At 51.7% G+C, this 24,085-nt stretch overlaps 4 protein-coding genes and 1 long non-coding RNA gene across 5 annotated transcripts; all 5 read left to right on the top strand.

Moving 5' to 3' along the window:
• Positions 1 to 1,598: 1,598 nt before the first annotated feature.
• On the top strand, positions 1,599 to 4,261 carry LOC146762947 (rho GTPase-activating protein 32-like; the record flags this gene model as incomplete). Its single annotated transcript, XM_085543453.1, has 7 exons — positions 1,599 to 1,692; positions 2,161 to 2,304; positions 2,739 to 2,841; positions 2,999 to 3,131; positions 3,633 to 3,715; positions 4,078 to 4,185; positions 4,243 to 4,261. Coding segments are annotated over 7 exons (684 nt in total), but the record flags the coding sequence as incomplete, so codon positions are not given.
• A 758-nt stretch (positions 4,262 to 5,019) lies between these two features.
• LOC146762946 (rho GTPase-activating protein 32-like) lies at positions 5,020 to 6,546 on the top strand. The gene is made up of 3 exons (XM_085543378.1): positions 5,020 to 5,276; positions 5,640 to 5,788; positions 6,039 to 6,546. The coding sequence occupies exons 1-3, from the start codon at positions 5,020 to 5,022 to the stop codon at positions 6,455 to 6,457; spliced, it is 825 nt and encodes a 274-aa protein (XP_085399504.1). The 3' UTR covers positions 6,458 to 6,546.
• A 980-nt stretch (positions 6,547 to 7,526) lies between these two features.
• LOC146762945 (uncharacterized) lies at positions 7,527 to 8,445 on the top strand. Its single transcript, XR_014932334.1, has 2 exons — positions 7,527 to 7,606; positions 8,345 to 8,445. It is a non-coding gene; the product is annotated as an uncharacterized LOC146762945 (long non-coding RNA).
• A 5,424-nt stretch (positions 8,446 to 13,869) lies between these two features.
• LOC146762944 (rho GTPase-activating protein 32-like) lies at positions 13,870 to 16,532 on the top strand (the record flags this gene model as incomplete). Its single annotated transcript, XM_085543301.1, has 7 exons — positions 13,870 to 13,963; positions 14,432 to 14,575; positions 15,010 to 15,112; positions 15,270 to 15,402; positions 15,904 to 15,986; positions 16,349 to 16,456; positions 16,514 to 16,532. Coding segments are annotated over 7 exons (684 nt in total), but the record flags the coding sequence as incomplete, so codon positions are not given.
• A 758-nt stretch (positions 16,533 to 17,290) lies between these two features.
• On the top strand, positions 17,291 to 18,817 carry LOC146762943 (rho GTPase-activating protein 32-like). Its single transcript, XM_085543227.1, has 3 exons — positions 17,291 to 17,547; positions 17,911 to 18,059; positions 18,310 to 18,817. Exons 1-3 carry the CDS (start codon positions 17,291 to 17,293, stop codon positions 18,726 to 18,728), a joined length of 825 nt encoding a protein of 274 aa, XP_085399353.1. The 3' UTR covers positions 18,729 to 18,817.
• Positions 18,818 to 24,085: the final 5,268 nt, after the last annotated feature.

Raw genomic sequence — 24,085 nt, 5'->3', positions numbered from 1 at the left:
ACACCATCGTGCGCAGCATCTTGTAGGTAAGCTGAGCCAACGTGGGATGGACGGGTGGGCAGTGAGGTGTTGAGAACTCCTGGCTGTCGGAGCTCACAGCACCGTATTGCTTACTCTTGACCATCAGACGTAATTTTCCCCCGGTACACACGTTCCAAAGGGGGTATCCGTAAAGGTGGCACCCGTTCGGTGCTTCTTCCGTCGTCGTCTTTACTTAGTTGTGGAAGCATCGTAAAGTTGCTGGGAGGACAGGCATCACGTAGCCTGAGACTCAGCATGTCTTGCAGCAAGGGGATGGGACGGTTGTGCTGTGTGCGTTATTCCATGGCTGTCTTAGCCCTGCTCGCTGACCTGCTCTTTCTCTCTCCTCTCTTCACCATCCGCCCACTGCCTCGGTGCAGCTTTTGCTCTCATTACATCTGAGCAAAGCGACAAGGAACTGCTGCAGGTAGCTTGAGGTGATCTCACTGCCAGGTACGTGCCATGTTTTGTCCCCCTTCATGGTTTTGCCGCAGGGCATGCGAGGGTAGTTCTGAAGAAGTGTCCCCATACTGTGCTGTGTGAACAGAGAAAACAGAAGTGTTTCTGCTCTGTTCCAGCTCTTCACACTTGCTGTGATGGGTGTCGCGTGCAGTGGGATCAGCCGCGAGCCTGAGGTGGCGGCGACGGAGGTACAGTATGAAGCCCTGGCTGGTCTTTGTTCCCTGTGTTGAGCCAGCAGAGGGAGCTGCACATGTACTCTCCTGCAGGAAAGAATGGGCCAAAAAGGGCCTGGCCACCTGTCTGCACCAGTGCCACTGCTGATTAGTCTGGGTAGAGAGAGATGCATCTTTGCATGGCCTGGCAATGCACGCCAGGAAGAGAAACAACTGTGATGAGATGTGCAGCTCCTTCTGAAGTGCTCCCGACAAGGATGGAGCGCATTTGCTGCAGCTTTCTCTGCAGATGTGCTCCTCACCTTGAAATCCTCCTGGTTTGTCCTCAGCTCCTGACCAAGGCTTGTGCTCTGTTTTGCAGGCTGATAACATGCGGAAGCCGCAGCTGGAGCGTGCGGTGTCATCTCTTAACGTTCCGGCGATTGCGGCAGCCCATGTTATTAAGAGCCACGTCGCCCAGGGGCCGGATGAGCTCTCCCTGGAGGTAAGCAGTTCCAGGCGTTCCTTGTTGTCATGCACGGGAGAGTAGTATAGGGTGTGAACGCCTTTCGAATACTCTCAAGACTCCTTCAAAATGTCTCCCTTGCTGTCAAGCTTGAGGATATTCTGCAGCAAAGAATCAGGCAGTTATTTGAGCTGTGCTTTCCTGCCAGCTGTGCTGAAGCTGGGATTGATGTTTCAATCTCTTGCAGGTTGGAGACTTGGTGTGCATAGTTGCTATGCCACCAAAGGAGCTGAGCCCCTGGTGGAGAGGCAAGCGTGGCTTTGAGGTAGGCACACGTTTCCGACTAGAGAGCACAACTTGAGTAGAGTCAGGAATCTCAGACTGGAGCTGCTCTGCCTGCACAGGACGGCTTCTAGACGCAAGCAGTTGCCCTGTGTCGGTGTCAGAGGACCTTCCCTTTGGTGCTGAGCTTGGGCTAATGCCCACCTGTCTTTTTGTTCTTGTTCCAGGTCGGGTTTTTCCCTGGTGAGTGCGTGGAACTCATCAGCGGAAAAGTTCCCGAGTCCCTTGTCAATTCCTTGCCAAAGCCAGGTACGTGTTTTACATTTGACAATGCGGATTAATAAAATGGGGACACAGCTTGGCTTTCAGGGGTTTTGTTAATGCCCGAGATGAGCAAGCTTAGCAAGAGGACTGCATTAAGCGGAACACGCAGAGATCTGGCCCAATCTCACTGTGTTTATTCTTGGGCATGGGGAAGTCACAGAATCCTCCTTGAATGGCTTGGGATTGGAAGGGGCCTAAAGGATCCTCAGGCTCCAAGGCCCCTGCCTCAGTCTGGGTCGCCAGCCTGTGCATTTAGCTGGAGATGAGAGCAGGCTGTATGGGGCCCCTTCTGACCTGGCCTTGGGCAGTTGCAGGGATGGGGAAAACCGTTCTTGCGTGTCCTTGTTCGGAATGTTCTTCCTGTTGTTACGTGCTCGGTCGAATGTGTTATGATCGGCCTCGTCCAACCGATCCAAGCCTGAAATGAACTGGTTTCTTTGTTTTGTTGTGCAGTGCTGAAGAAACGGGGCAAGCTCAGTACCTTCCTTCGTTCCTTGGTGAAGGCCCGCCCCAGGAGAGCAACGGAGCCGGAGCCAACGAAGGAAGGGGTGTTTGGCTGTGACCTGGGGGAGCACCTTCTCCGCTCTGGCCGTGATGGTAAGGAACAACCCATTCCTGAGATCTTTCTCCGTTGGGCATCTAAAGTTGAAAGGGAGATCATATCCAGAAATTGTTTCAGCCTGAAAACGTAGGAAGGCTTCTAGCCACAGAGAGCATCCTGCATCCTTTCCCTAGCTCTTCTGGATGTGAGATTGGATTCTTCCATTCCCCAGGGAGCTGTGATGGGACTTGCAGTGTCTGTGGCTTTGCCAGAATTACTTTCTCCAGGCTGTTGATAGGTCGTGGCATTTCTGGAAAGCCAAGAACGCGTCTCTGTGCACTATCCTCACAGCTGTCTCTGCCAGCCTTCTCCTGTAAGGAGGAAGCAAGCGGTAGCCCGGCTGGGCTTAGAGGATGGGATGTGAGAAGAGCACGGCCTGAACCAGGACTTAAGTAAGAAGCTGAGCTAACCGCTGGCTCTTGTTCTGTAGTCCCCCAGGTCCTCCTGAGCTGCGCTCAATTCATTGAGGAACATGGTGTGGTGCGGGGGATATACCGCCTGTCCGGCGTGGCATCCAGGATCCAGCAACTACGGTAAGAGTGCTGCAACTGACACAGCTGTCAGTAGGGGCCCGTGCCATGCTGCAGGCGTTCAGAGGAACCTCTTCCTTTTCTTGACTGTATGTGTGTCTTTGGACTTGTTTTCCTCTTTCTCAAAGCCCTCTGCCCAATTCTGTGTCCTTCTCTGCAGCCATGAATTCGATACGGAGCAGGTTCCCGAGCTAAGCGTCCGAGAACTTCACAGCGTGAGCTCCCTGTGCAAGTTGTACTTCAGGGAGCTCCCGAACCCTCTCCTGACCGACCAACTGTATGACAAGTTCTCGGTAAGCTCAGGGCAATGTCTTGGAAATGACACATACCTGTTCCCTGGGCGTCCTGGCTGGTGGTTGCAGCAGTGCCCCAGTTCTGAGGTCTTCTTTCTGTTAGCCCCATGAGGCATGCCTTTGCCACATCCTGCCTCTCACTGATGCCACTTGTGGTGGTGCCAGGAGGTGCTTATTTAAGCTATTCACAATGCTTGTGAGAATTCCCTTTCCTTTGCTGTTCCCCAGCTATTGGTAGAATGGGGTTAATAGCAAAGTGGACTTGGAGAGGAATGCCTGCTGCGAGGAGCTGTGCTGTGCAATCAGGCAGTAAAGCCCCCAGAGCTTGCACTGCTTGACCTCAACGACACAGGCTGTGTGCCACTGTGTTCCCCTGATGCCTCTTGGAAGGCATCGAGTCTGCCTCGGTGCTGACCACCAGCGCGCTGTCCCCATGGTTCCCAAACCTGTGGCAGCTCTCCAGCCTGACTGGTGTCTGAATCCCTTCCTGCCTTTTTCCAGGACGCTGTTTGTGCTGCCACAGAGGAGGAGCGGATGCACAGAATGCAGGAAGCCATCCAGCAGCTGCCCGCTCCTCACTACAGGTCAGTGCTGCGCTCGGTCTGCTGAGCTCAGCCCTGCTGCCTTTCAGAGGGCAATGATGCGATTCCAGGTGTTGCCTCACACCTGCAACATCATGCCTGTGCACGCTGAAGCGGCTGAAGGCTGCATTGGGTCAATGGATTGGGTCAGTTCCTTGGCACGGGGGTACGATTGGTGCAGCCAATGGCTGCGGCTGTGCTTTGCAGGGCTTGGTACTGCAGCGTGGTGCCATTGGAAACGTTTTATCTACTTCATATTCAGGGACAGTAGCAATGACAACCACTAGCATGAAGTGAGGTTTGTTTTGTGCACTGCAGCACCGCTTGCTTTTTGGTGCTGAACATCTGCCTCTCTTGTTTTCCAGGACGCTGGAATACCTGATGAGACACTTGGCGTCTCTAGCCAGGAACAGCTCCGTCACCAACATGGACGCTAAGAATTTAGCGATAGTGTGGGCTCCAAACCTTTTAAGGTAAACTTCTTTTTCCGTTTCAACGCCATGCTTACTTCTGCTCTCTCCCAACCCCAGGGGCACAATTTCTAGATGACAGTTTCTGCTCTCATGTTTAGATGGGTCTATTGTGTCCTTGAACTTCCTTGAGAATTTTGTCAGTGGCATTGCTGATGGCCCACTGCGGAAGTCTCCAGAGCCCAGTTTGACAGTTTTTCTCTGCAAAAATTCATACTTGGGGAAATGATCTTGGGGAAATGACTTGTAAGATCTGCCTTTTCTTCAGATCCCAGCAGAGCCAGTCAGCCTGCGCCAGCGGAGAAGTTGCCTGTATGGAGCTGCAGACGCAGTCGGCTGTTGTTGAGTTCATCATAAGCCACACAGACGTCATCTTCTGCTCCAAATCCACACCAGCCGTGGGAGAGGGTGAGCATCTTCCTCCATTAGCTTGATCTTGATCTGACATCTTGATCCAATCCAGGCCTTCTCTAAGACCTCTGAAAATGCTCTAACTGTCGAGGAGACAACAGGCTTCTGGGCTTAGATTAGAATATGGCACCCTGTTGCTATGTCCTTAGTGTGTCCAAACCCAAACCTTACATGGAGAAAACTGTCACTGCTGTTAAGATGTTTTGCCAGCAGGTGATGCATGATTGAAGTGTGGCAGCGAACCTTTCTGAGTTCCCTGCCCACTAGTTTTAATAGGGTTTTCGTTTGCCTATTTTGATACATTGAGCTGCTCTTAATTGTGGCTGTGTCCTTTGCCACGAGCATACCTCTAAGCACATGGTTAGTTTGAGCTCCTCGTCTTCCAGTGTCTCGGATAAGCAAGTCTGAGAGAAATGCAGAACTGGGATGGCTGTGCTGCTGCTGTCTGATCCTCCCTCTTACCTGTGGTTTTCCCTTGCAGGGCACAGTTCTCTGGCCGGGCTAAAGTCTGTGTGGGTGTCTCCTCCTGCCACGAAGCTGCTCACCGTGCAGGAGGCACAGGCTGAGAGAAACGGCCAGAGCAGCTCTCCCACTGTGACACAGAGCAGCGAGATAGAAGAGGAGGAAGCCCCCGCAGTTGTACAGGGGAACTTCCACACAGTAATTGATTTTCCATCTAAAAGGTAAAGAGGACTTCCCTTTCCAGCCCCTATCATCATTGGTCGGTTGGGTTTTATTGGTTTAATTTTTGTCCATTATATATATATATGAGCCTGCCAGCTCCTGTCCTGTCCTGCTGTGGAGCCTTTGCTCACATGCTCCACATCTTGCTTGACATGGTTGAGAGAAATGTAGCCAGCAGGACTTGAGGGCGGAGCTGTAGGAATGGAAGCGTCCTCTGCTGTTTGAAACAGAGCGCGTTTCTAAGCTGTGTTTCAGCAGAAAGCAGGCAGTGCCAGGAACGGGCAACTGTTGTCAAGGGCTCGGAGCAGCTCTTCCTTCACCCTACACCACGACTGACAGCATGCTCTGTTTTCTCTCTCCAGAGCAAGTTCTCCCAGAAAGAGGATGGAGTCATCGCGCTGCGGCAGTTGGTGTTCCTGCCTCTGCCTGCAAAGACCATCACCTGTGGCCGAACACCAACTGCAGCGCAGTGCCAGGGAGCCATCAGAAGCAGAAGTCGTGGTCCTGGCAGGTAAGAGTGCAAATCCAGCTTTCAAAACACTGCTTGTGAGCAACACAGCTAGAATTCATGCTTTCAGTGGGCTTGTACCTCCTTCACGAGGAGGATCCTGCACGAGGATCACTTTCAAGACAGTGACACTGTTGTTAGAAGCCTATTTGCTTCTGCCCACCACCCATACATAGCCAAATGTCAAGAACCTCTTCCATGATTCATCTTGCGAACGTTCGACACTAACCGCTGTGCATCTACTCCTTCCTAGGTGACTCCAGCCCTCATGTACCCCGAAGACTCAGGGCATGTGACGATGATGCATCCTGCGCTTCCATCAATGGAGAACTCATGGGAAGCACAGGATGCTGCAGTTCCAGTGAAAGCCTTCCATATGACAGCAGTGATCAAGAGAAGAACGTCATCGAAGTTCAAGCCCTCATTCATCCCATCCCTGCTGAAGCTGCTGACCTGAGCCTGCCAGACACCACAGGCACCAGCCTGGACCCAGTGCTTCTGCAGTGCAGCCCAGCCCAAGCACAGCCTGAATGCCCCGACAGCAGCAGCACCATGCAGGCTCAGGTCAGCGACACAGAGGAGATGACGAGCCCCTTGGAGGGGGGCATAGAATCAGGCCACCAGGCCCAGGCTCCAAGTAACAGCAGGAGCTCTGAGCCACTCCCTCCTTAACAACAGAGGATGAGTCCCATCTTAAAGCCTGGACCTCTCACGCCCTCCTTTGTCCCATTGAATAAAGGCACGCTCGTGCTCAATCAACACTTTGGCTGCATTCCAAGTCTTCATTCACAGGGACTGGGAAGAGTGCAAGAAACAGCAAGGCAGCTCAGCTTGCAACGCTCTGGCTGTGGGGTGCGTGCAGCAGAGCTCTGGATGTGTTCACATTTTGCCTGACTTTGGGATGCCTGCAGTGAGAGCTCTGCTACCATTTTTTATGGCAGCAAATAGTCTCTAGCATCCTGGATACTGCTCATGAAAACTGCAAGCCTCCTGGCTGTGGCTTTGTGATGCTTTTCAGTGCTTTTTTTTATTGCTTTTTGGATGCTCTTCAACGCCGTGGCTGCTCCCTGACACCTCTGTCCTCCCACCGTGTCCATTCCTGGCTCCCACCTGTGAGCTGTCCCTGCAGATCATCTCCAGCCCTGCCATCATCGCGCTGCGGCAGGAGGAGCTCACCCTGACCAACATCAGGCAGTGCTGCCTGCCTCTCTCACTCTCTCGACCAAGTGTAACTACACTGTCGTGGAGACAAATGCTTTCTGTCACATCCTCTATCTCTGCAGACATTTACTGGTAGGCGGCTCTTGCAGAAGAAGATTCAAGCAGCACAACCTTTTGCTCAGCTACAGCACATGAATGCTACCAAAGCAGAAACAACCCACAAGCTCTGGGTCTGTTTTTCTTACGAAGGCATGCACCGACAGCGTTTGATGGTACCCACCATCCTTGATTTCCTTCCCTGCTTCTTGTCTGATGGCACTGCTGAGCCAGGAACAAGCTGCCCAGTGTGGCAGAGAATGGTGCAGAGCTGTGCTGGAACCTCCTCCCCTTCCTCTGCTGCAGCTTGGTGTGCAACCTCACCCACTTCTCTGACAGACCTGCTGATCCCACGCATGCCATTGGGATGCTCTGGCACGGGATGTGCCTCCAACCCAAAGCTCATTCCCACCTCCCAAGGAAAAGCAAAGCAACCCAAGCATCTCCAGAAAAACTGCCCAGCAGACAGCAGGGAATGCAGACAGCTTCTGGCTGCTCCCCTGCACTCCCGTCCTAAGTAAGAGGCCCCACGAGGACTGGCTGGGAAATCAGTGCATGACACACGTGAGTGTGCACAGCATTGCACAAAGCAGTGGGGTTCCATGAGTTTGTGTGTTTGTGTGTATTTGTGCACCAATGGTGTTGCACACACATTTGTGTCCATGAGTGTACAAATCAGTGGGGTTGCTCAGGTGTGTGTAGGTCAGTGGGTATGTGTGTAAGGACGAGCCTGCACGTATATGTGCGTGCACAGGGGTGTGCAGAGTGTTGGAGCTGCGCAAGGACATTGTGGTACCGGTGTGTGTGTGCACTTTGGGAGTGAAAGGAAGGGGCTGCACATGTGGCTGTGTGTGTGCGCACAGGGCTGCACCAAGGGATGTGGTTGCATGAGTGTGTGTGAGCACACGGATAGTGCGTGGATGCGGTGGCACAATTGTGTGTTTGCACAGGGGTGTGTGAGGAGTTGGGTTGCACACAGGTGGAGACAAAGGGATGTTTTGTGGTATTTGTTGGCACATATGTGTTCCCAGGGATGTTTTGCACGTTTGTGAATGCTAAGGAGGGTACAAGATGCGTTGCGTGCATGAGGGTGTGTAGAAGGGGCAGAGCATTGCACATGTGTGCATGTGCACGTGGATAGGCGGAAGGCTGGGGTGCGGGCTGACCTCTGCTGAGGTGAGTGAGGATTCACGGTGTTGCTCATTGGTAGATTTGTTCACACTGAGTGCTAACAGGGAACTCGCACACCCTTTATGTTTCAGCTGTGCCAGCACTGTGATCCCTTACTGTGATCTCTTGCAGGAATCAAGCGTAGAGCAAAAGGGATGTTTGGGCCAGGTGACCGCAGGAAGGCTGGCTGTTTTAGATGGTGGCAGCTGATGGAAACAGGTGCTCTGGAGACAGTTCAGCTTTTAACAGAAGTCGGGGGACCTGCAGCAAGAACGACTAGGTTCTTGAATGGCTTCTAACATGCACTCTGAGTAGGTCTGTCCTGCTGTGCCATCTCTGCTTCGTTTTGATGAAAGCATTGTATACAACCGCGTGTTGGGCCTGTTTTCCTCTGGAAGGAAGAATTTTAGGTGCAGTTCTCAGTGAGAACGTCTGCTAGGATTTCTGTGTAAGTTAAATCTGAACTAACAGAAGGAGTGCTGCAGGGAAGGGCCCTGCCTCTGCCAGTAAGTTCCTTCTCAGCTCTCCACGACGGACCCCACTGTGGAGATGAGTGTAAACGAGGGCAGTTCAGAATCATCTCTTGCCAGCTTGATGTGCTGGATTTTGAGCTTGTGAAGCCTGCTCTGTCTTTCTGTGGTGTTTCCTTCTGTTCTAAAGGAGAAGGGCAGCATGGTGACTTTTCTCCTGCGGCTTGCAGCTGCACTCCTTGGCACAGCGCTTTGCTTCCAAGCAGCAGATTATTTTGCAGACTGGGGGTGTCTCAGATTCAGCCTTCTATTCCTCTAGTCTGAGAATCATTTTATTTTGAGGAGGAAAGAAAGAATGTGGTTTAATCATAATGACAGTTGAGTGTTAGCACAGTGAGGTGAAGGAGGGCCCCAGAAGCAAATTTGGTGCTGTTGAAGCACTGTGCGATGAGAAGGTGGGAGGTAACACGTGCTGGCAGATGTGGGAACTACTTTGGGATTGAGGTGTGGAGGAAAGGAAAGGCGATGACGGAGCTGATGGCAAAGAGTTTCCTGGGGAGGCTTGGTGCTTGCTTGGGGATGGATCTGATCAACTTCTTGTGTGCTGGTGTCCAGTTGGGCTTTGGAGAGCAGTCTGCATCCCAGGGTCTATCTGGTTAACTCATGCTAACGGCATGAGTTTCATGAGGGCCAAGTGTCGGGTCCTGCATTTTGGTCACAACAACCCCAGGCAACCCTACAGGCTTGGGGAGGTGTGGCTGGAAAGCTCCCAGAAGAAAAGAGACCTTGGTGTGCTGATGGACACTCGGCTGAATATGAGCCAGCAGTGTGCCCAGGTGGCCAAGAGGGCCAATTGAATCCTGGCTTGTATCAGGAATGGTGTGGTGAGCAGGACTAGGGAAGTCATCCTGCCTCTGTACTCGGCATTGGTGACTGGAATAGGCTCCCAAGGGAGGTGGTTGAATCGCCATCCCTGGTTGTATTTAAGAGCCATTTGGATGTGGTACTCAGGGATATGATTTAGTGTAGGGCTTTTAGAGTTAGGGTACTGGTTAGGCTGCGGTTGGACTTGATCATCTTCAAGGTCTTTTCCAACCTGAGTAATTCTACAATCCTATGGTAGGACCGGGGCTTGGGCCAGACCAGGGCAAATCCAGAGACAGGAGTCCAATGGATTTGAGACCTGACTTGAAGCCTGTGGGCATCACCCAGGACTTGGGGTGAGAGGATGAGGCGTAGGAACAAGAACCTCTTTGGTCCGTATTAGCTCCTGCCGTTCCCTTTTTTGTGGGGATCAGTGTGGGGTATTTTTGTGTAAAGAACTGACTCATTGTGCAGCCTGTGAATGAATTAATTCTCACCTGCTGATTGGTGCTCTTCTCTAGATGGAGCTGCAGTGGAAATGGACACTTGTGGTCTGATGTCCGGCCCCCTCCCACATGCTCTGATCAGTTGAATTAGCAAGACCTGGCTCTTGGTTGGTGAGTTGGCTTTTGTTGGCTTGGAGACACGTCTTCCAGTTGCACCTCGTGTCATATCTGTTGTGTTGAGCTCTCGAGCTCCAACTGCAACTGGGAATCTAAGTATTAACACAGAAGGAGTAGCTTAGATCTATGTTTACCTTGATTGGAAATGCAGTGCCAAGGGCTGCACACTGTTATGACAGCTCTGAGAGTATGGAAAAGGTATCTGCTGGGTGAGCGCTTTGCTGGGTGAGCATCCCCCTGCTGAAGAGCAGGCAGCTGTTGTGTTTGTAGACAGAATCATCCGTGGGGATTGGAGGCGTTTCCAGCCTTCCAGCTCTTGGCTGTTGCTGTGAGAGTAGAGCTTCCTGCCCAGAGAGAACGAGCAGCAGAAGGGATCCAATGAGAGCAGCTTTAGAAGCTTTTCAGACAAAGCAGGTGGATCAGGCTGTGGCCTGTGCCTGTGCTTTGGAGTGAAGCCAGCAGGCTTTACTTCAAGCAGAATGAGCTGTGGGTGCAGCGTCCAGCAGTGCAAGTGGCCAACAGCTGGAGACAGCATCACCTTGAGCAGCACTCTTGAGGGAAATGCTCAGTGTGAACGAAGGCCACGAAGAAGAGAGTAGCTTGTGGCTGTGTTCACAGGGTAAGGTTTTCCTTCCTGAGCTGTTACCTCTCAGGTGCTGTGTGAGTCTTCTGCAGTGTGCCTACAGCTGTGCGATGTGCTCTGCAGGAAGCGCTGATGTTGCGCTTGCAGCCCTGTCTTTCATGTCTCGTGTCCAATTACACATGTTGTTTGAAGCACCACCTTAGAGGCAGCCTTGATTTCTGCAGCCCCGAGCTTTGTGCAACGAGAGCTCTCCTGCTTCTCGCTGTGATGTGAGACTGAATGGAAGGCCCTGCAGAAGTCTGGGTAGGTGATGTCAGTTGCTGTTCCCTTCACCACCCGTGCTGGGAAAAGCAGGAAATGGGACTGGGGGACATCCCGGCAGTGGGATCCCGCCTCAGCAGAACTGAATGGCTGTTCTGATCCACGTATTTTAACCTGAGTGAATCTGACACTAACCAGAGAGGGGAGGGTGCTGTGGGAAGAAGATGTATGTACCGCAGTTTGTGGTGCAAGTTGTTCTAGGAGCAGCTTGTAACAGTGCCCAGAAGGCTTCCTTTTTGATGGGGAGAGGATTAAGTAGGTTATTTGAATGAATCTATTTCCTTTCTGTTCATCTTTCATACTACCTCTCAAAAAACTGTCTGTGGATTCTGTCATGGTTTTGTGCTGTTGCTGTCAATATTCTACATCATAACATCATGTGCAGTATGAATCATTAATTGAGGGTATAAATAGTGGAATCATGTACAAAGGAAAAGGGTTAAAGAGAAAGTAAGTTTATGTGTGGATTCTGTGAATTCTCAAGTAGTATTTCTTGCTAAAGAGAATTAGTGTGCACCCTGGGCTTTCATATGTGCAAAGGATCTTGTAATCATCTCTGTCTGTGTTTCTTTTAGACCCAGAGATGGAGCAGAGTGGAACACAGACTTGGGTGAATCTTCATTCAGGAGCACGAACACGTAATGCTCATCTTAGGTGTCTGGCTGACAACAAGAGCAGAGAGGTCACAAGGTCACGTGCCCATTTTATTTTATTTTTCATTCATGATGCATAGAGGCGTTCCCCAGACAAAGTGAGCATTTGTCGGCTGGACTTTCTAGAAATGACCTAGGCAGTGAAAATGGGATTGAAGCATCCCAAAGAGCCCTGCAAGAGACTGCTGAGAGTTAATCTGGCACCCTCCTTTGGAAACGTCCGGTGTCTGTCAGTTCTTCAGCTGTGCCCTAACACCTCCCATTGCGCTGCCACACCAGGATAGAATTCCAAGCCCACACTGAGTTCTGGAATGTTGTGGTGTTGTGTTGGAATCAGACGTGACCACTTGGTCTTGCCTCCCCGCCTTGTGGGGGGTCATGGTGGACCAGGCTGTTGGCCCTTGGTGATGTCATAAGCGTCTGGAATGAGGGGAGGAGCGGTGCGTTCTGTGCTCCTTTGTGGGTGAGCTAGTGGTCGGAGTAGTTGGTTGGTTTGATGCTCTTGTGCCTTTAGTGCCTTTAGTGGCTTTAGTGCCTTTTTCTTCACACCATCGTGCGCAGCATCTTGTAGGTAAGCTGAGCCAACGTGGGATGGACGGGTGGGCAGTGAGGTGTTGAGAACTCCTGGCTGTCGGAGCTCACAGCACCGTATTGCTTACTCTTGACCATCAGACGTAATTTTCCCCCGGTACACACGTTCCAAAGGGGGTATCCGTAAAGGTGGCACCCGTTCGGTGCTTCTTCCGTCGTCGTCTTTACTTAGTTGTGGAAGCATCGTAAAGTTGCTGGGAGGACAGGCATCACGTAGCCTGAGACTCAGCATGTCTTGCAGCAAGGGGATGGGACGGTTGTGCTGTGTGCGTTATTCCATGGCTGTCTTAGCCCTGCTCGCTGACCTGCTCTTTCTCTCTCCTCTCTTCACCATCCGCCCACTGCCTCGGTGCAGCTTTTGCTCTCATTACATCTGAGCAAAGCGACAAGGAACTGCTGCAGGTAGCTTGAGGTGATCTCACTGCCAGGTACGTGCCATGTTTTGTCCCCCTTCATGGTTTTGCCGCAGGGCATGCGAGGGTAGTTCTGAAGAAGTGTCCCCATACTGTGCTGTGTGAACAGAGAAAACAGAAGTGTTTCTGCTCTGTTCCAGCTCTTCACACTTGCTGTGATGGGTGTCGCGTGCAGTGGGATCAGCCGCGAGCCTGAGGTGGCGGCGACAGAGGTACAGTATGAAGCCCTGGCTGGTCTTTGTTCCCTGTGTTGAGCCAGCAGAGGGAGCTGCACATGTACTCTCCTGCAGGAAAGAATGGGCCAAAAAGGGCCTGGCCACCTGTCTGCACCAGTGCCACTGCTGATTAGTCTGGGTAGAGAGAGATGCATCTTTGCATGGCCTGGCAATGCATGCCAGGAAGAGAAACAACTGTGATGAGATGTGCAGCTCCTTCTGAAGTGCTCCCGACAAGGATGGAGCGCATTTGCTGCAGCTTTCTCTGCAGATGTGCTCCTCACCTTGAAATCCTCCTGGTTTGTCCTCAGCTCCTGACCAAGGCTTGTGCTCTGTTTTGCAGGCTGATAACATGCGGAAGCCGCAGCTGGAGCGTGCGGTGTCATCTCTTAACGTTCCGGCGATTGCGGCAGCCCATGTTATTAAGAGCCACGTCGCCCAGGGGCCGGATGAGCTCTCCCTGGAGGTAAGCAGTTCCAGGCGTTCCTTGTTGTCATGCACGGGAGAGTAGTATAGGGTGTGAACGCCTTTCGAATACTCTCAAGACTCCTTCAAAATGTCTCCCTTGCTGTCAAGCTTGAGGATATTCTGCAGCAAAGAATCAGGCAGTTATTTGAGCTGTGCTTTCCTGCCAGCTGTGCTGAAGCTGGGATTGATGTTTCAATCTCTTGCAGGTTGGAGACTTGGTGTGCATAGTTGCTATGCCACCAAAGGAGCTGAGCCCCTGGTGGAGAGGCAAGCGTGGCTTTGAGGTAGGCACACGTTTCCGACTAGAGAGCACAACTTGAGTAGAGTCAGGAATCTCAGACTGGAGCTGCTCTGCCTGCACAGGACGGCTTCTAGACGCAAGCAGTTGCCCTGTGTCGGTGTCAGAGGACCTTCCCTTTGGTGCTGAGCTTGGGCTAATGCCCACCTGTCTTTTTGTTCTTGTTCCAGGTCGGGTTTTTCCCTGGTGAGTGCGTGGAACTCATCAGCGGAAAAGTTCCCGAGTCCCTTGTCAATTCCTTGCCAAAGCCAGGTACGTGTTTTACATTTGACAATGCGGATTAATAAAATGGGGACACAGCTTGGCTTTCAGGGGTTTTGTTAATGCCCGAGATGAGCAAGCTTAGCAAGAGGACTGCATTAAGCGGAACACGCAGAGATCTGGCCCAATCTCACTGTGTTTATTCTTGGGCATGGGGAAGTCACAGAATCCTCCTTGAATGGCTTGGGATTGGAAGGGGCCTAAAGGATCCTCAGGCTCCAAGGCCCCTGCCTCAGTCTGGGTCGCCAGCCTGTGCATTTAGCTGGAGATGAGAGCAGGCTGTATGGGGCCCCTTCTGACCTGGCCTTGGGCAGTTGCAGGGATGGGGAAAACCGTTCTTGCGTGTCCTTGTTCGGAATGTTCTTCCTGTTGTTACGTGCTCGGTCGAATGTGTTATGATCGGCCTCGTCCAACCGATCCAAGCCTGAAATGAACTGGTTTCTTTGTTTTGTTGTGCAGTGCTGAAGAAACGGGGCAAGCTCAGTACCTTCCTTCGTTCCTTGGTGAAGGCCCGCCCCAGGAGAGCAACGGAGCCGGAGCCAACGAAGGAAGGGGTGTTTGGCTGTGACCTGGGGGAGCACCTTCTCCGCTCTGGCCGTGATGGTAAGGAACAACCCATTCCTGAGATCTTTCTCCGTTGGGCATCTAAAGTTGAAAGGGAGATCATATCCAGAAATTGTTTCAGCCTGAAAACGTAGGAAGGCTTCTAGCCACAGAGAGCATCCTGCATCCTTTCCCTAGCTCTTCTGGATGTGAGATTGGATTCTTCCATTCCCCAGGGAGCTGTGATGGGACTTGCAGTGTCTGTGGCTTTGCCAGAATTACTTTCTCCAGGCTGTTGATAGGTCGTGGCATTTCTGGAAAGCCAAGAACGCGTCTCTGTGCACTATCCTCACAGCTGTCTCTGCCAGCCTTCTCCTGTAAGGAGGAAGCAAGCGGTAGCCCGGCTGGGCTTAGAGGATGGGATGTGAGAAGAGCACGGCCTGAACCAGGACTTAAGTAAGAAGCTGAGCTAACCGCTGGCTCTTGTTCTGTAGTCCCCCAGGTCCTCCTGAGCTGCGCTCAATTCATTGAGGAACATGGTGTGGTGCGGGGGATATACCGCCTGTCCGGCGTGGCATCCAGGATCCAGCAACTACGGTAAGAGTGCTGCAACTGACACAGCTGTCAGTAGGGGCCCGTGCCATGCTGCAGGCGTTCAGAGGAACCTCTTCCTTTTCTTGACTGTATGTGTGTCTTTGGACTTTTTTTCCTCTTTCTCAAAGCAATCTGCCCAATTCTGTGTCCTTCTCTGCAGCCATGAATTCGATACGGAGCAGGTTCCCGAGCTAAGCGTCCGAGAACTTCACAGCGTGAGCTCCCTGTGCAAGTTGTACTTCAGGGAGCTCCCGAACCCTCTCCTGACCGACCAACTGTATGACAAGTTCTCGGTAAGCTCAGGGCAATGTCTTGGAAATGACACATACCTGTTCCCTGGGCGTCCTGGCTGGTGGTTGCAGCAGTGCCCCAGTTCTGAGGTCTTCTTTCTGTTAGCCCCATGAGGCATGCCTTTGCCACATCCTGCCTCTCACTGATGCCACTTGTGGTGGTGCCAGGAGGTGCTTATTTAAGCTATTCACAATGCTTGTGAGAATTCCCTTTCCTTTGCTGTTCCCCAGCTATTGGTAGAATGGGGTTAATAGCAAAGTGGACTTGGAGAGGAATGCCTGCTGCGAGGAGCTGTGCTGTGCAATCAGGCAGTAAAGCCCCCAGAGCTTGCACTGCTTGACCTCAATGACACAGGCTGTGTGCCACTGTGTTCCCCTGATGCCTCTTGGAAGGCATCGAGTCTGCCTCGGTGCTGACCACCAGCGCGCTGTCCCCATGGTTCCCAAACCTGTGGCAGCTCTCCAGCCTGACTGGTGTCTGAATCCCTTCCTGCCTTTTTCCAGGACGCTGTTTGTGCTGCCACAGAGGAGGAGCGGATGCACAGAATGCAGGAAGCCATCCAGCAGCTGCCCGCTCCTCACTACAGGTCAGTGCTGCGCTCGGTCTGCTGAGCTCAGCCCTGCTGCCTTTCAGAGGGCAATGATGCGATTCCAGGTGTTGCCTCACACCTGCAACATCATGCCTGTGCACGCTGAAGCGGCTGAAGGCTGCATTGGGTCAATGGATTGGGTCAGTTCCTTGGCACGGGGGTACGATTGGTGCAGCCAATGGCTGCGGCTGTGCTTTGCAGGGCTTGGTACTGCAGCGTGGTGCCATTGGAAACGTTTTATCTACTTCATATTCAGGGACAGTAGCAATGACAACCACTAGCATGAAGTGAGGTTTGTTTTGTGCACTGCAGCACCGCTTGCTTTTTGGTGCTGAACATCTGCCTCTCTTGTTTTCCAGGACGCTGGAATACCTGATGAGACACTTGGCGTCTCTAGCCAGGAACAGCTCCGTCACCAACATGGACGCTAAGAATTTAGCGATAGTGTGGGCTCCAAACCTTTTAAGGTAAACTTCTTTTTCCGTTTCAACGCCATGCTTACTTCTGCTCTCTCCCAACCCCAGGGGCACAATTTCTAGATGACAGTTTCTGCTCTCATGTTTAGATGGGTCTATTGTGTCCTTGAACTTCCTTGAGAATTTTGTCAGTGGCATTGCTGATGGCCCACTGCGGAAGTCTCCAGAGCCCAGTTTGACAGTTTTTCTCTGCAAAAATTCATACTTGGGGAAATGATCTTGGGGAAATGACTTGTAAGATCTGCCTTTTCTTCAGATCCCAGCAGAGCCAGTCAGCCTGCGCCAGCGGAGAAGTTGCCTGTATGGAGCTGCAGACGCAGTCGGCTGTTGTTGAGTTCATCATAAGCCACACAGACGTCATCTTCTGCTCCAAATCCACACCAGCCGTGGGAGAGGGTGAGCATCTTCCTCCATTAGCTTGATCTTGATCTGACATCTTGATCCAATCCAGGCCTTCTCTAAGACCTCTGAAAATGCTCTAACTGTCGAGGAGACAACAGGCTTCTGGGCTTAGATTAGAATATGGCACCCTGTTGCTATGTCCTTAGTGTGTCCAAACCCAAACCTTACATGGAGAAAACTGTCACTGCTGTTAAGATGTTTTGCCAGCAGGTGATGCATGATTGAAGTGTGGCAGCGAACCTTTCTGAGTTCCCTGCCCACTAGTTTTAATAGGGTTTTCGTTTGCCTATTTTGATACATTGAGCTGCTCTTAATTGTGGCTGTGTCCTTTGCCACGAGCATACCTCTAAGCACATGGTTAGTTTGAGCTCCTCGTCTTCCAGTGTCTCGGATAAGCAAGTCTGAGAGAAATGCAGAACTGGGATGGCTGTGCTGCTGCTGTCTGATCCTCCCTCTTACCTGTGGTTTTCCCTTGCAGGGCACAGTTCTCTGGCCGGGCTAAAGTCTGTGTGGGTGTCTCCTCCTGCCACGAAGCTGCTCACCGTGCAGGAGGCACAGGCTGAGAGAAACGGCCAGAGCAGCTCTCCCACTGTGACACAGAGCAGCGAGATAGAAGAGGAGGAAGCCCCCGCAGTTGTACAGGGGAACTTCCACACAGTAATTGATTTTCCATCTAAAAGGTAAAGAGGACTTCCCTTTCCAGCCCCTATCATCATTGGTCGGTTGGGTTTTATTGGTTTAATTTTTGTCCATTATATATATATATGAGCCTGCCAGCTCCTGTCCTGTCCTGCTGTGGAGCCTTTGCTCACATGCTCCACATCTTGCTTGACATGGTTGAGAGAAATGTAGCCAGCAGGACTTGAGGGCGGAGCTGTAGGAATGGAAGCGTCCTCTGCTGTTTGAAACAGAGCGCGTTTCTAAGCTGTGTTTCAGCAGAAAGCAGGCAGTGCCAGGAACGGGCAACTGTTGTCAAGGGCTCGGAGCAGCTCTTCCTTCACCCTACACCACGACTGACAGCATGCTCTGTTTTCTCTCTCCAGAGCAAGTTCTCCCAGAAAGAGGATGGAGTCATCGCGCTGCGGCAGTTGGTGTTCCTGCCTCTGCCTGCAAAGACCATCACCTGTGGCCGAACACCAACTGCAGCGCAGTGCCAGGGAGCCATCAGAAGCAGAAGTCGTGGTCCTGGCAGGTAAGAGTGCAAATCCAGCTTTCAAAACACTGCTTGTGAGCAACACAGCTAGAATTCATGCTTTCAGTGGGCTTGTACCTCCTTCACGAGGAGGATCCTGCACGAGGATCACTTTCAAGACAGTGACACTGTTGTTAGAAGCCTATTTGCTTCTGCCCACCACCCATACATAGCCAAATGTCAAGAACCTCTTCCATGATTCATCTTGCGAACGTTCGACACTAACCGCTGTGCATCTACTCCTTCCTAGGTGACTCCAGCCCTCATGTACCCCGAAGACTCAGGGCATGTGACGATGATGCATCCTGCGCTTCCATCAATGGAGAACTCATGGGAAGCACAGGATGCTGCAGTTCCAGTGAAAGCCTTCCATATGACAGCAGTGATCAAGAGAAGAACGTCATCGAAGTTCAAGCCCTCATTCATCCCATCCCTGCTGAAGCTGCTGACCTGAGCCTGCCAGACACCACAGGCACCAGCCTGGACCCAGTGCTTCTGCAGTGCAGCCCAGCCCAAGCACAGCCTGAATGCCCCGACAGCAGCAGCACCATGCAGGCTCAGGTCAGCGACACAGAGGAGATGACGAGCCCCTTGGAGGGGGGCATAGAATCAGGCCACCAGGCCCAGGCTCCAAGTAACAGCAGGAGCTCTGAGCCACTCCCTCCTTAACAACAGAGGATGAGTCCCATCTTAAAGCCTGGACCTCTCACGCCCTCCTTTGTCCCATTGAATAAAGGCACGCTCGTGCTCAATCAACACTTTGGCTGCATTCCAAGTCTTCATTCACAGGGACTGGGAAGAGTGCAAGAAACAGCAAGGCAGCTCAGCTTGCAACGCTCTGGCTGTGGGGTGCGTGCAGCAGAGCTCTGGATGTGTTCACATTTTGCCTGACTTTGGGATGCCTGCAGTGAGAGCTCTGCTACCATTTTTTATGGCAGCAAATAGTCTCTAGCATCCTGGATACTGCTCATGAAAACTGCAAGCCTCCTGGCTGTGGCTTTGTGATGCTTTTCAGTGCTTTTTTTTATTGCTTTTTGGATGCTCTTCAACGCCGTGGCTGCTCCCTGACACCTCTGTCCTCCCACCGTGTCCATTCCTGGCTCCCACCTGTGAGCTGTCCCTGCAGATCATCTCCAGCCCTGCCATCATCGCGCTGCGGCAGGAGGAGCTCACCCTGACCAACATCAGGCAGTGCTGCCTGCCTCTCTCACTCTCTCGACCAAGTGTAACTACACTGTCGTGGAGACAAATGCTTTCTGTCACATCCTCTATCTCTGCAGACATTTACTGGTAGGCGGCTCTTGCAGAAGAAGATTCAAGCAGCACAACCTTTTGCTCAGCTACAGCACATGAATGCTACCAAAGCAGAAACAACCCACAAGCTCTGGGTCTGTTTTTCTTACGAAGGCATGCACCGACAGCGTTTGATGGTACCCACCATCCTTGATTTCCTTCCCTGCTTCTTGTCTGATGGCACTGCTGAGCCAGGAACAAGCTGCCCAGTGTGGCAGAGAATGGTGCAGAGCTGTGCTGGAACCTCCTCCCCTTCCTCTGCTGCAGCTTGGTGTGCAACCTCACCCACTTCTCTGACAGACCTGCTGATCCCACGCATGCCATTGGGATGCTCTGGCACGGGATGTGCCTCCAACCCAAAGCTCATTCCCACCTCCCAAGGAAAAGCAAAGCAACCCAAGCATCTCCAGAAAAACTGCCCAGCAGACAGCAGGGAATGCAGACAGCTTCTGGCTGCTCCCCTGCACTCCCGTCCTAAGTAAGAGGCCCCACGAGGACTGGCTGGGAAATCAGTGCATGACACACGTGAGTGTGCACAGCATTGCACAAAGCAGTGGGGTTCCATGAGTTTGTGTGTTTGTGTGTATTTGTGCACCAATGGTGTTGCACACACATTTGTGTCCATGAGTGTACAAATCAGTGGGGTTGCTCAGGTGTGTGTAGGTCAGTGGGTATGTGTGTAAGGACGAGCCTGCACGTATATGTGCGTGCACAGGGGTGTGCAGAGTGTTGGAGCTGCGCAAGGACATTGTGGTACCGGTGTGTGTGTGCACTTTGGGAGTGAAAGGAAGGGGCTGCACATGTGGCTGTGTGTGTGCGCACAGGGCTGCACCAAGGGATGTGGTTGCATGAGTGTGTGTGAGCACACGGATAGTGCGTGGATGCGGTGGCACAATTGTGTGTTTGCACAGGGGTGTGTGAGGAGTTGGGTTGCACACAGGTGGAGACAAAGGGATGTTTTGTGGTATTTGTTGGCACATATGTGTTCCCAGGGATGTTTTGCACGTTTGTGAATGCTAAGGAGGGTACAAGATGCGTTGCGTGCATGAGGGTGTGTAGAAGGGGCAGAGCATTGCACATGTGTGCATGTGCACGTGGATAGGCGGAAGGCTGGGGTGCGGGCTGACCTCTGCTGAGGTGAGTGAGGATTCACGGTGTTGCTCATTGGTAGATTTGTTCACACTGAGTGCTAACAGGGAACTCGCACACCCTTTATGTTTCAGCTGTGCTAGCACTGTGATCCCTTACTGTGATCTCTTGCAGGAATCAAGCGTAGAGCAAAAGGGATGTTTGGGCCAGGTGACCGCAGGAAGGCTGGCTGTTTTAGATGGTGGCAGCTGATGGAAACAGGTGCTCTGGAGACAGTTCAGCTTTTAACAGAAGTCGGGGGACCTGCAGCAAGAACGACTAGGTTCTTGAATGGCTTCTAACATGCACTCTGAGTAGGTCTGTCCTGCTGTGCCATCTCTGCTTCGTTTTGATGAAAGCATTGTATACAACCGCGTGTTGGGCCTGTTTTCCTCTGGAAGGAAGAATTTTAGGTGCAGTTCTCAGTGAGAACGTCTGCTAGGATTTCTGTGTAAGTTAAATCTGAACTAACAGAAGGAGTGCTGCAGGGAAGGGCCCTGCCTCTGCCAGTAAGTTCCTTCTCAGCTCTCCACGACGGACCCCACTGTGGAGATGAGTGTAAACGAGGGCAGTTCAGAATCATCTCTTGCCAGCTTGATGTGCTGGATTTTGAGCTTGTGAAGCCTGCTCTGTCTTTCTGTGGTGTTTCCTTCTGTTCTAAAGGAGAAGGGCAGCATGGTGACTTTTCTCCTGCGGCTTGCAGCTGCACTCCTTGGCACAGCGCTTTGCTTCCAAGCAGCAGATTATTTTGCAGACTGGGGGTGTCTCAGATTCAGCCTTCTATTCCTCTAGTCTGAGAATCATTTTATTTTGAGGAGGAAAGAAAGAATGTGGTTTAATCATAATGACAGTTGAGTGTTAGCACAGTGAGGTGAAGGAGGGCCCCAGAAGCAAATTTGGTGCTGTTGAAGCACTGTGCGATGAGAAGGTGGGAGGTAACACGTGCTGGCAGATGTGGGAACTACTTTGGGATTGAGGTGTGGAGGAAAGGAAAGGCGATGACGGAGCTGATGGCAAAGAGTTTCCTGGGGAGGCTTGGTGCTTGCTTGGGGATGGATCTGATCAACTTCTTGTGTGCTGGTGTCCAGTTGGGCTTTGGAGAGCAGTCTGCATCCCAGGGTCTATCTGGTTAACTCATGCTAACGGCATGAGTTTCATGAGGGCCAAGTGTCGGGTCCTGCATTTTGGTCACAACAACCCCAGGCAACCCTACAGGCTTGGGGAGGTGTGGCTGGAAAGCTCCCAGAAGAAAAGAGACCTTGGTGTGCTGATGGACACTCGGCTGAATATGAGCCAGCAGTGTGCCCAGGTGGCCAAGAGGGCCAATGGAATCCTGGCTTGTATCAGGAATGGTGTGGTGAGCAGGACTAGGGAAGTCATCCTGCCTCTGTACTCGGCATTGGTGACTGGAATAGGCTCCCAAGGGAGGTGGTTGAATCGCCATCCCTGGTTGTATTTAAGAGCCATTTGGATGTGGTACTCAGGGATATGATTTAGTGTAGGGCTTTTAGAGTTAGGGTACTGGTTAGGCTGCGGTTGGACTTGATCATCTTCAAGGTCTTTTCCAACCTGAGTAATTCTACAATCCTATGGTAGGACCGGGGCTTGGGCCAGACCAGGGCAAATCCAGAGACAGGAGTCCAATGGATTTGAGACCTGACTTGAAGCCTGTGGGCATCACCCAGGACTTGGGGTGAGAGGATGAGGCGTAGGAACAAGAACCTCTTTGGTCCGTATTAGCTCCTGCCGTTCCCTTTTTTGTGGGGATCAGTGTGGGGTATTTTTGTGTAAAGAACTGACTCATTGTGCAGCCTGTGAATGAATTCATTCTCACCTGCTGATTGGTGCTCTTCTCTAGATGGAGCTGCAGTGGAAATGGACACTTGTGGTCTGATGTCCGGCCCCCTCCCACATGCTCTGATCAGTTGAATTAGCAAGACCTGGCTCTTGGTTGGTGAGTTGGCTTTTGTTGGCTTGGAGACACGTCTTCCAGTTGCACCTCGTGTCATATCTGTTGTGTTGAGCTCTCGAGCTCCAACTGCAACTGGGAATCTAAGTATTAACACAGAAGGAGTAGCTTAGATCTATGTTTACCTTGATTGGAAATGCAGTGCCAAGGGCTGCACACTGTTATGACAGCTCTGAGAGTATGGAAAAGGTATCTGCTGGGTGAGCGCTTTGCTGGGTGAGCATCCCCCTGCTGAAGAGCAGGCAGCTGTTGTGTTTGTAGACAGAATCATCCGTGGGGATTGGAGGCGTTTCCAGCCTTCCAGCTCTTGGCTGTTGCTGTGAGAGTAGAGCTTCCTGCCCAGAGAGAACGAGCAGCAGAAGGGATCCAATGAGAGCAGCTTTAGAAGCTTTTCAGACAAAGCAGGTGGATCAGGCTGTGGCCTGTGCCTGTGCTTTGGAGTGAAGCCAGCAGGCTTTACTTCAAGCAGAATGAGCTGTGGGTGCAGCGTCCAGCAGTGCAAGTGGCCAACAGCTGGAGACAGCATCACCTTGAGCAGCACTCTTGAGGGAAATGCTCAGTGTGAACGAAGGCCACGAAGAAGAGAGTAGCTTGTGGCTGTGTTCACAGGGTAAGGTTTTCCTTCCTGAGCTGTTACCTCTCAGGTGCTGTGTGAGTCTTCTGCAGTGTGCCTACAGCTGTGCGATGTGCTCTGCAGGAAGCGCTGATGTTGCGCTTGCAGCCCTGTCTTTCATGTCTCGTGTCCAATTACACATGTTGTTTGAAGCACCACCTTAGAGGCAGCCTTGATTTCTGCAGCCCCGAGCTTTGTGCAACGAGAGCTCTCCTGCTTCTCGCTGTGATGTGAGACTGAAAGGAAGGCCCTGCAGAAGTCTGGGTAGGTGATGTCAGTTGCTGTTCCCTTCACCACCCGTGCTGGGAAAAGCAGGAAATGGGACTGGGGGACATCCCGGCAGTGGGATCCCGCCTCAGCAGAACTGAATGGCTGTTCTGATCCACGTATTTTAACCTGAGTGAATCTGACACTAACCAGAGAGGGGAGGGTGCTGTGGGAAGAAGATGTATGTACCGCAGTTTGTGGTGCAAGTTGTTCTAGGAGCAGCTTGTAACAGTGCCCAGAAGGCTTCCTTTTTGATGGGGAGAGGATTAAGTAGGTTATTTGAATGAATCTATTTCCTTTCTGTTCATCTTTCATACTACCTCTCAAAAAACTGTCTGTGGATTCTGTCATGGTTTTGTGCTGTTGCTGTCAATATTCTACATCATAACATCATGTGCAGTATGAATCATTAATTGAGGGTATAAATAGTGGAATCATGTACAAAGGAAAAGGGTTAAAGAGAAAGTAAGTTTATGTGTGGATTCTGTGAATTCTCAAGTAGTATTTCTTGCTAAAGAGAATTAGTGTGCACCCTGGGCTTTCATATGTGCAAAGGATCTTGTAATCATCTCTGTCTGTGTTTCTTTTAGACCCAGAGATGGAGCAGAGTGGAACACAGACTTGGGTGAATCTTCATTCAGGAGCACGAACACGTAATGCTCATCTTAGGTGTCTGGCTGACAACAAGAGCAGAGAGGTCACAAGGTCACGTGCCCATTTTATTTTATTTTTCATTCATGATGCATAGAGGCGTTC

This window comes from Coturnix japonica, chromosome 1 (assembly GCF_054131305.1).
Source record: "Coturnix japonica strain WE chromosome 1, WE-NBRP24, whole genome shotgun sequence".
Classification (NCBI taxonomy): Eukaryota; Metazoa; Chordata; class Aves; order Galliformes; family Phasianidae; genus Coturnix; species Coturnix japonica.
Note: the sequence above shows the minus strand (reverse complement) of the source record. Positions and strands in the feature narration are given on the sequence as shown.

Coding starts and splice junctions, on each gene's coding strand:
- LOC146762946 (XM_085543378.1), top strand. CDS start 5,020: ATGGCTGTGCTGCTGCTGTCTGATCCTCCCTCTTACCTGTGGTTTTCC. Junction 5,277..5,639: donor ATTGATTTTCCATCTAAAAG/GTAAAGAGGACT, acceptor TTCTCTCTCCAG/AGCAAGTTCTCCCAGAAAGA. Junction 5,789..6,038: donor AGAAGTCGTGGTCCTGGCAG/GTAAGAGTGCAA, acceptor ACTCCTTCCTAG/GTGACTCCAGCCCTCATGTA.
- LOC146762943 (XM_085543227.1), top strand. CDS start 17,291: ATGGCTGTGCTGCTGCTGTCTGATCCTCCCTCTTACCTGTGGTTTTCC. Junction 17,548..17,910: donor ATTGATTTTCCATCTAAAAG/GTAAAGAGGACT, acceptor TTCTCTCTCCAG/AGCAAGTTCTCCCAGAAAGA. Junction 18,060..18,309: donor AGAAGTCGTGGTCCTGGCAG/GTAAGAGTGCAA, acceptor ACTCCTTCCTAG/GTGACTCCAGCCCTCATGTA.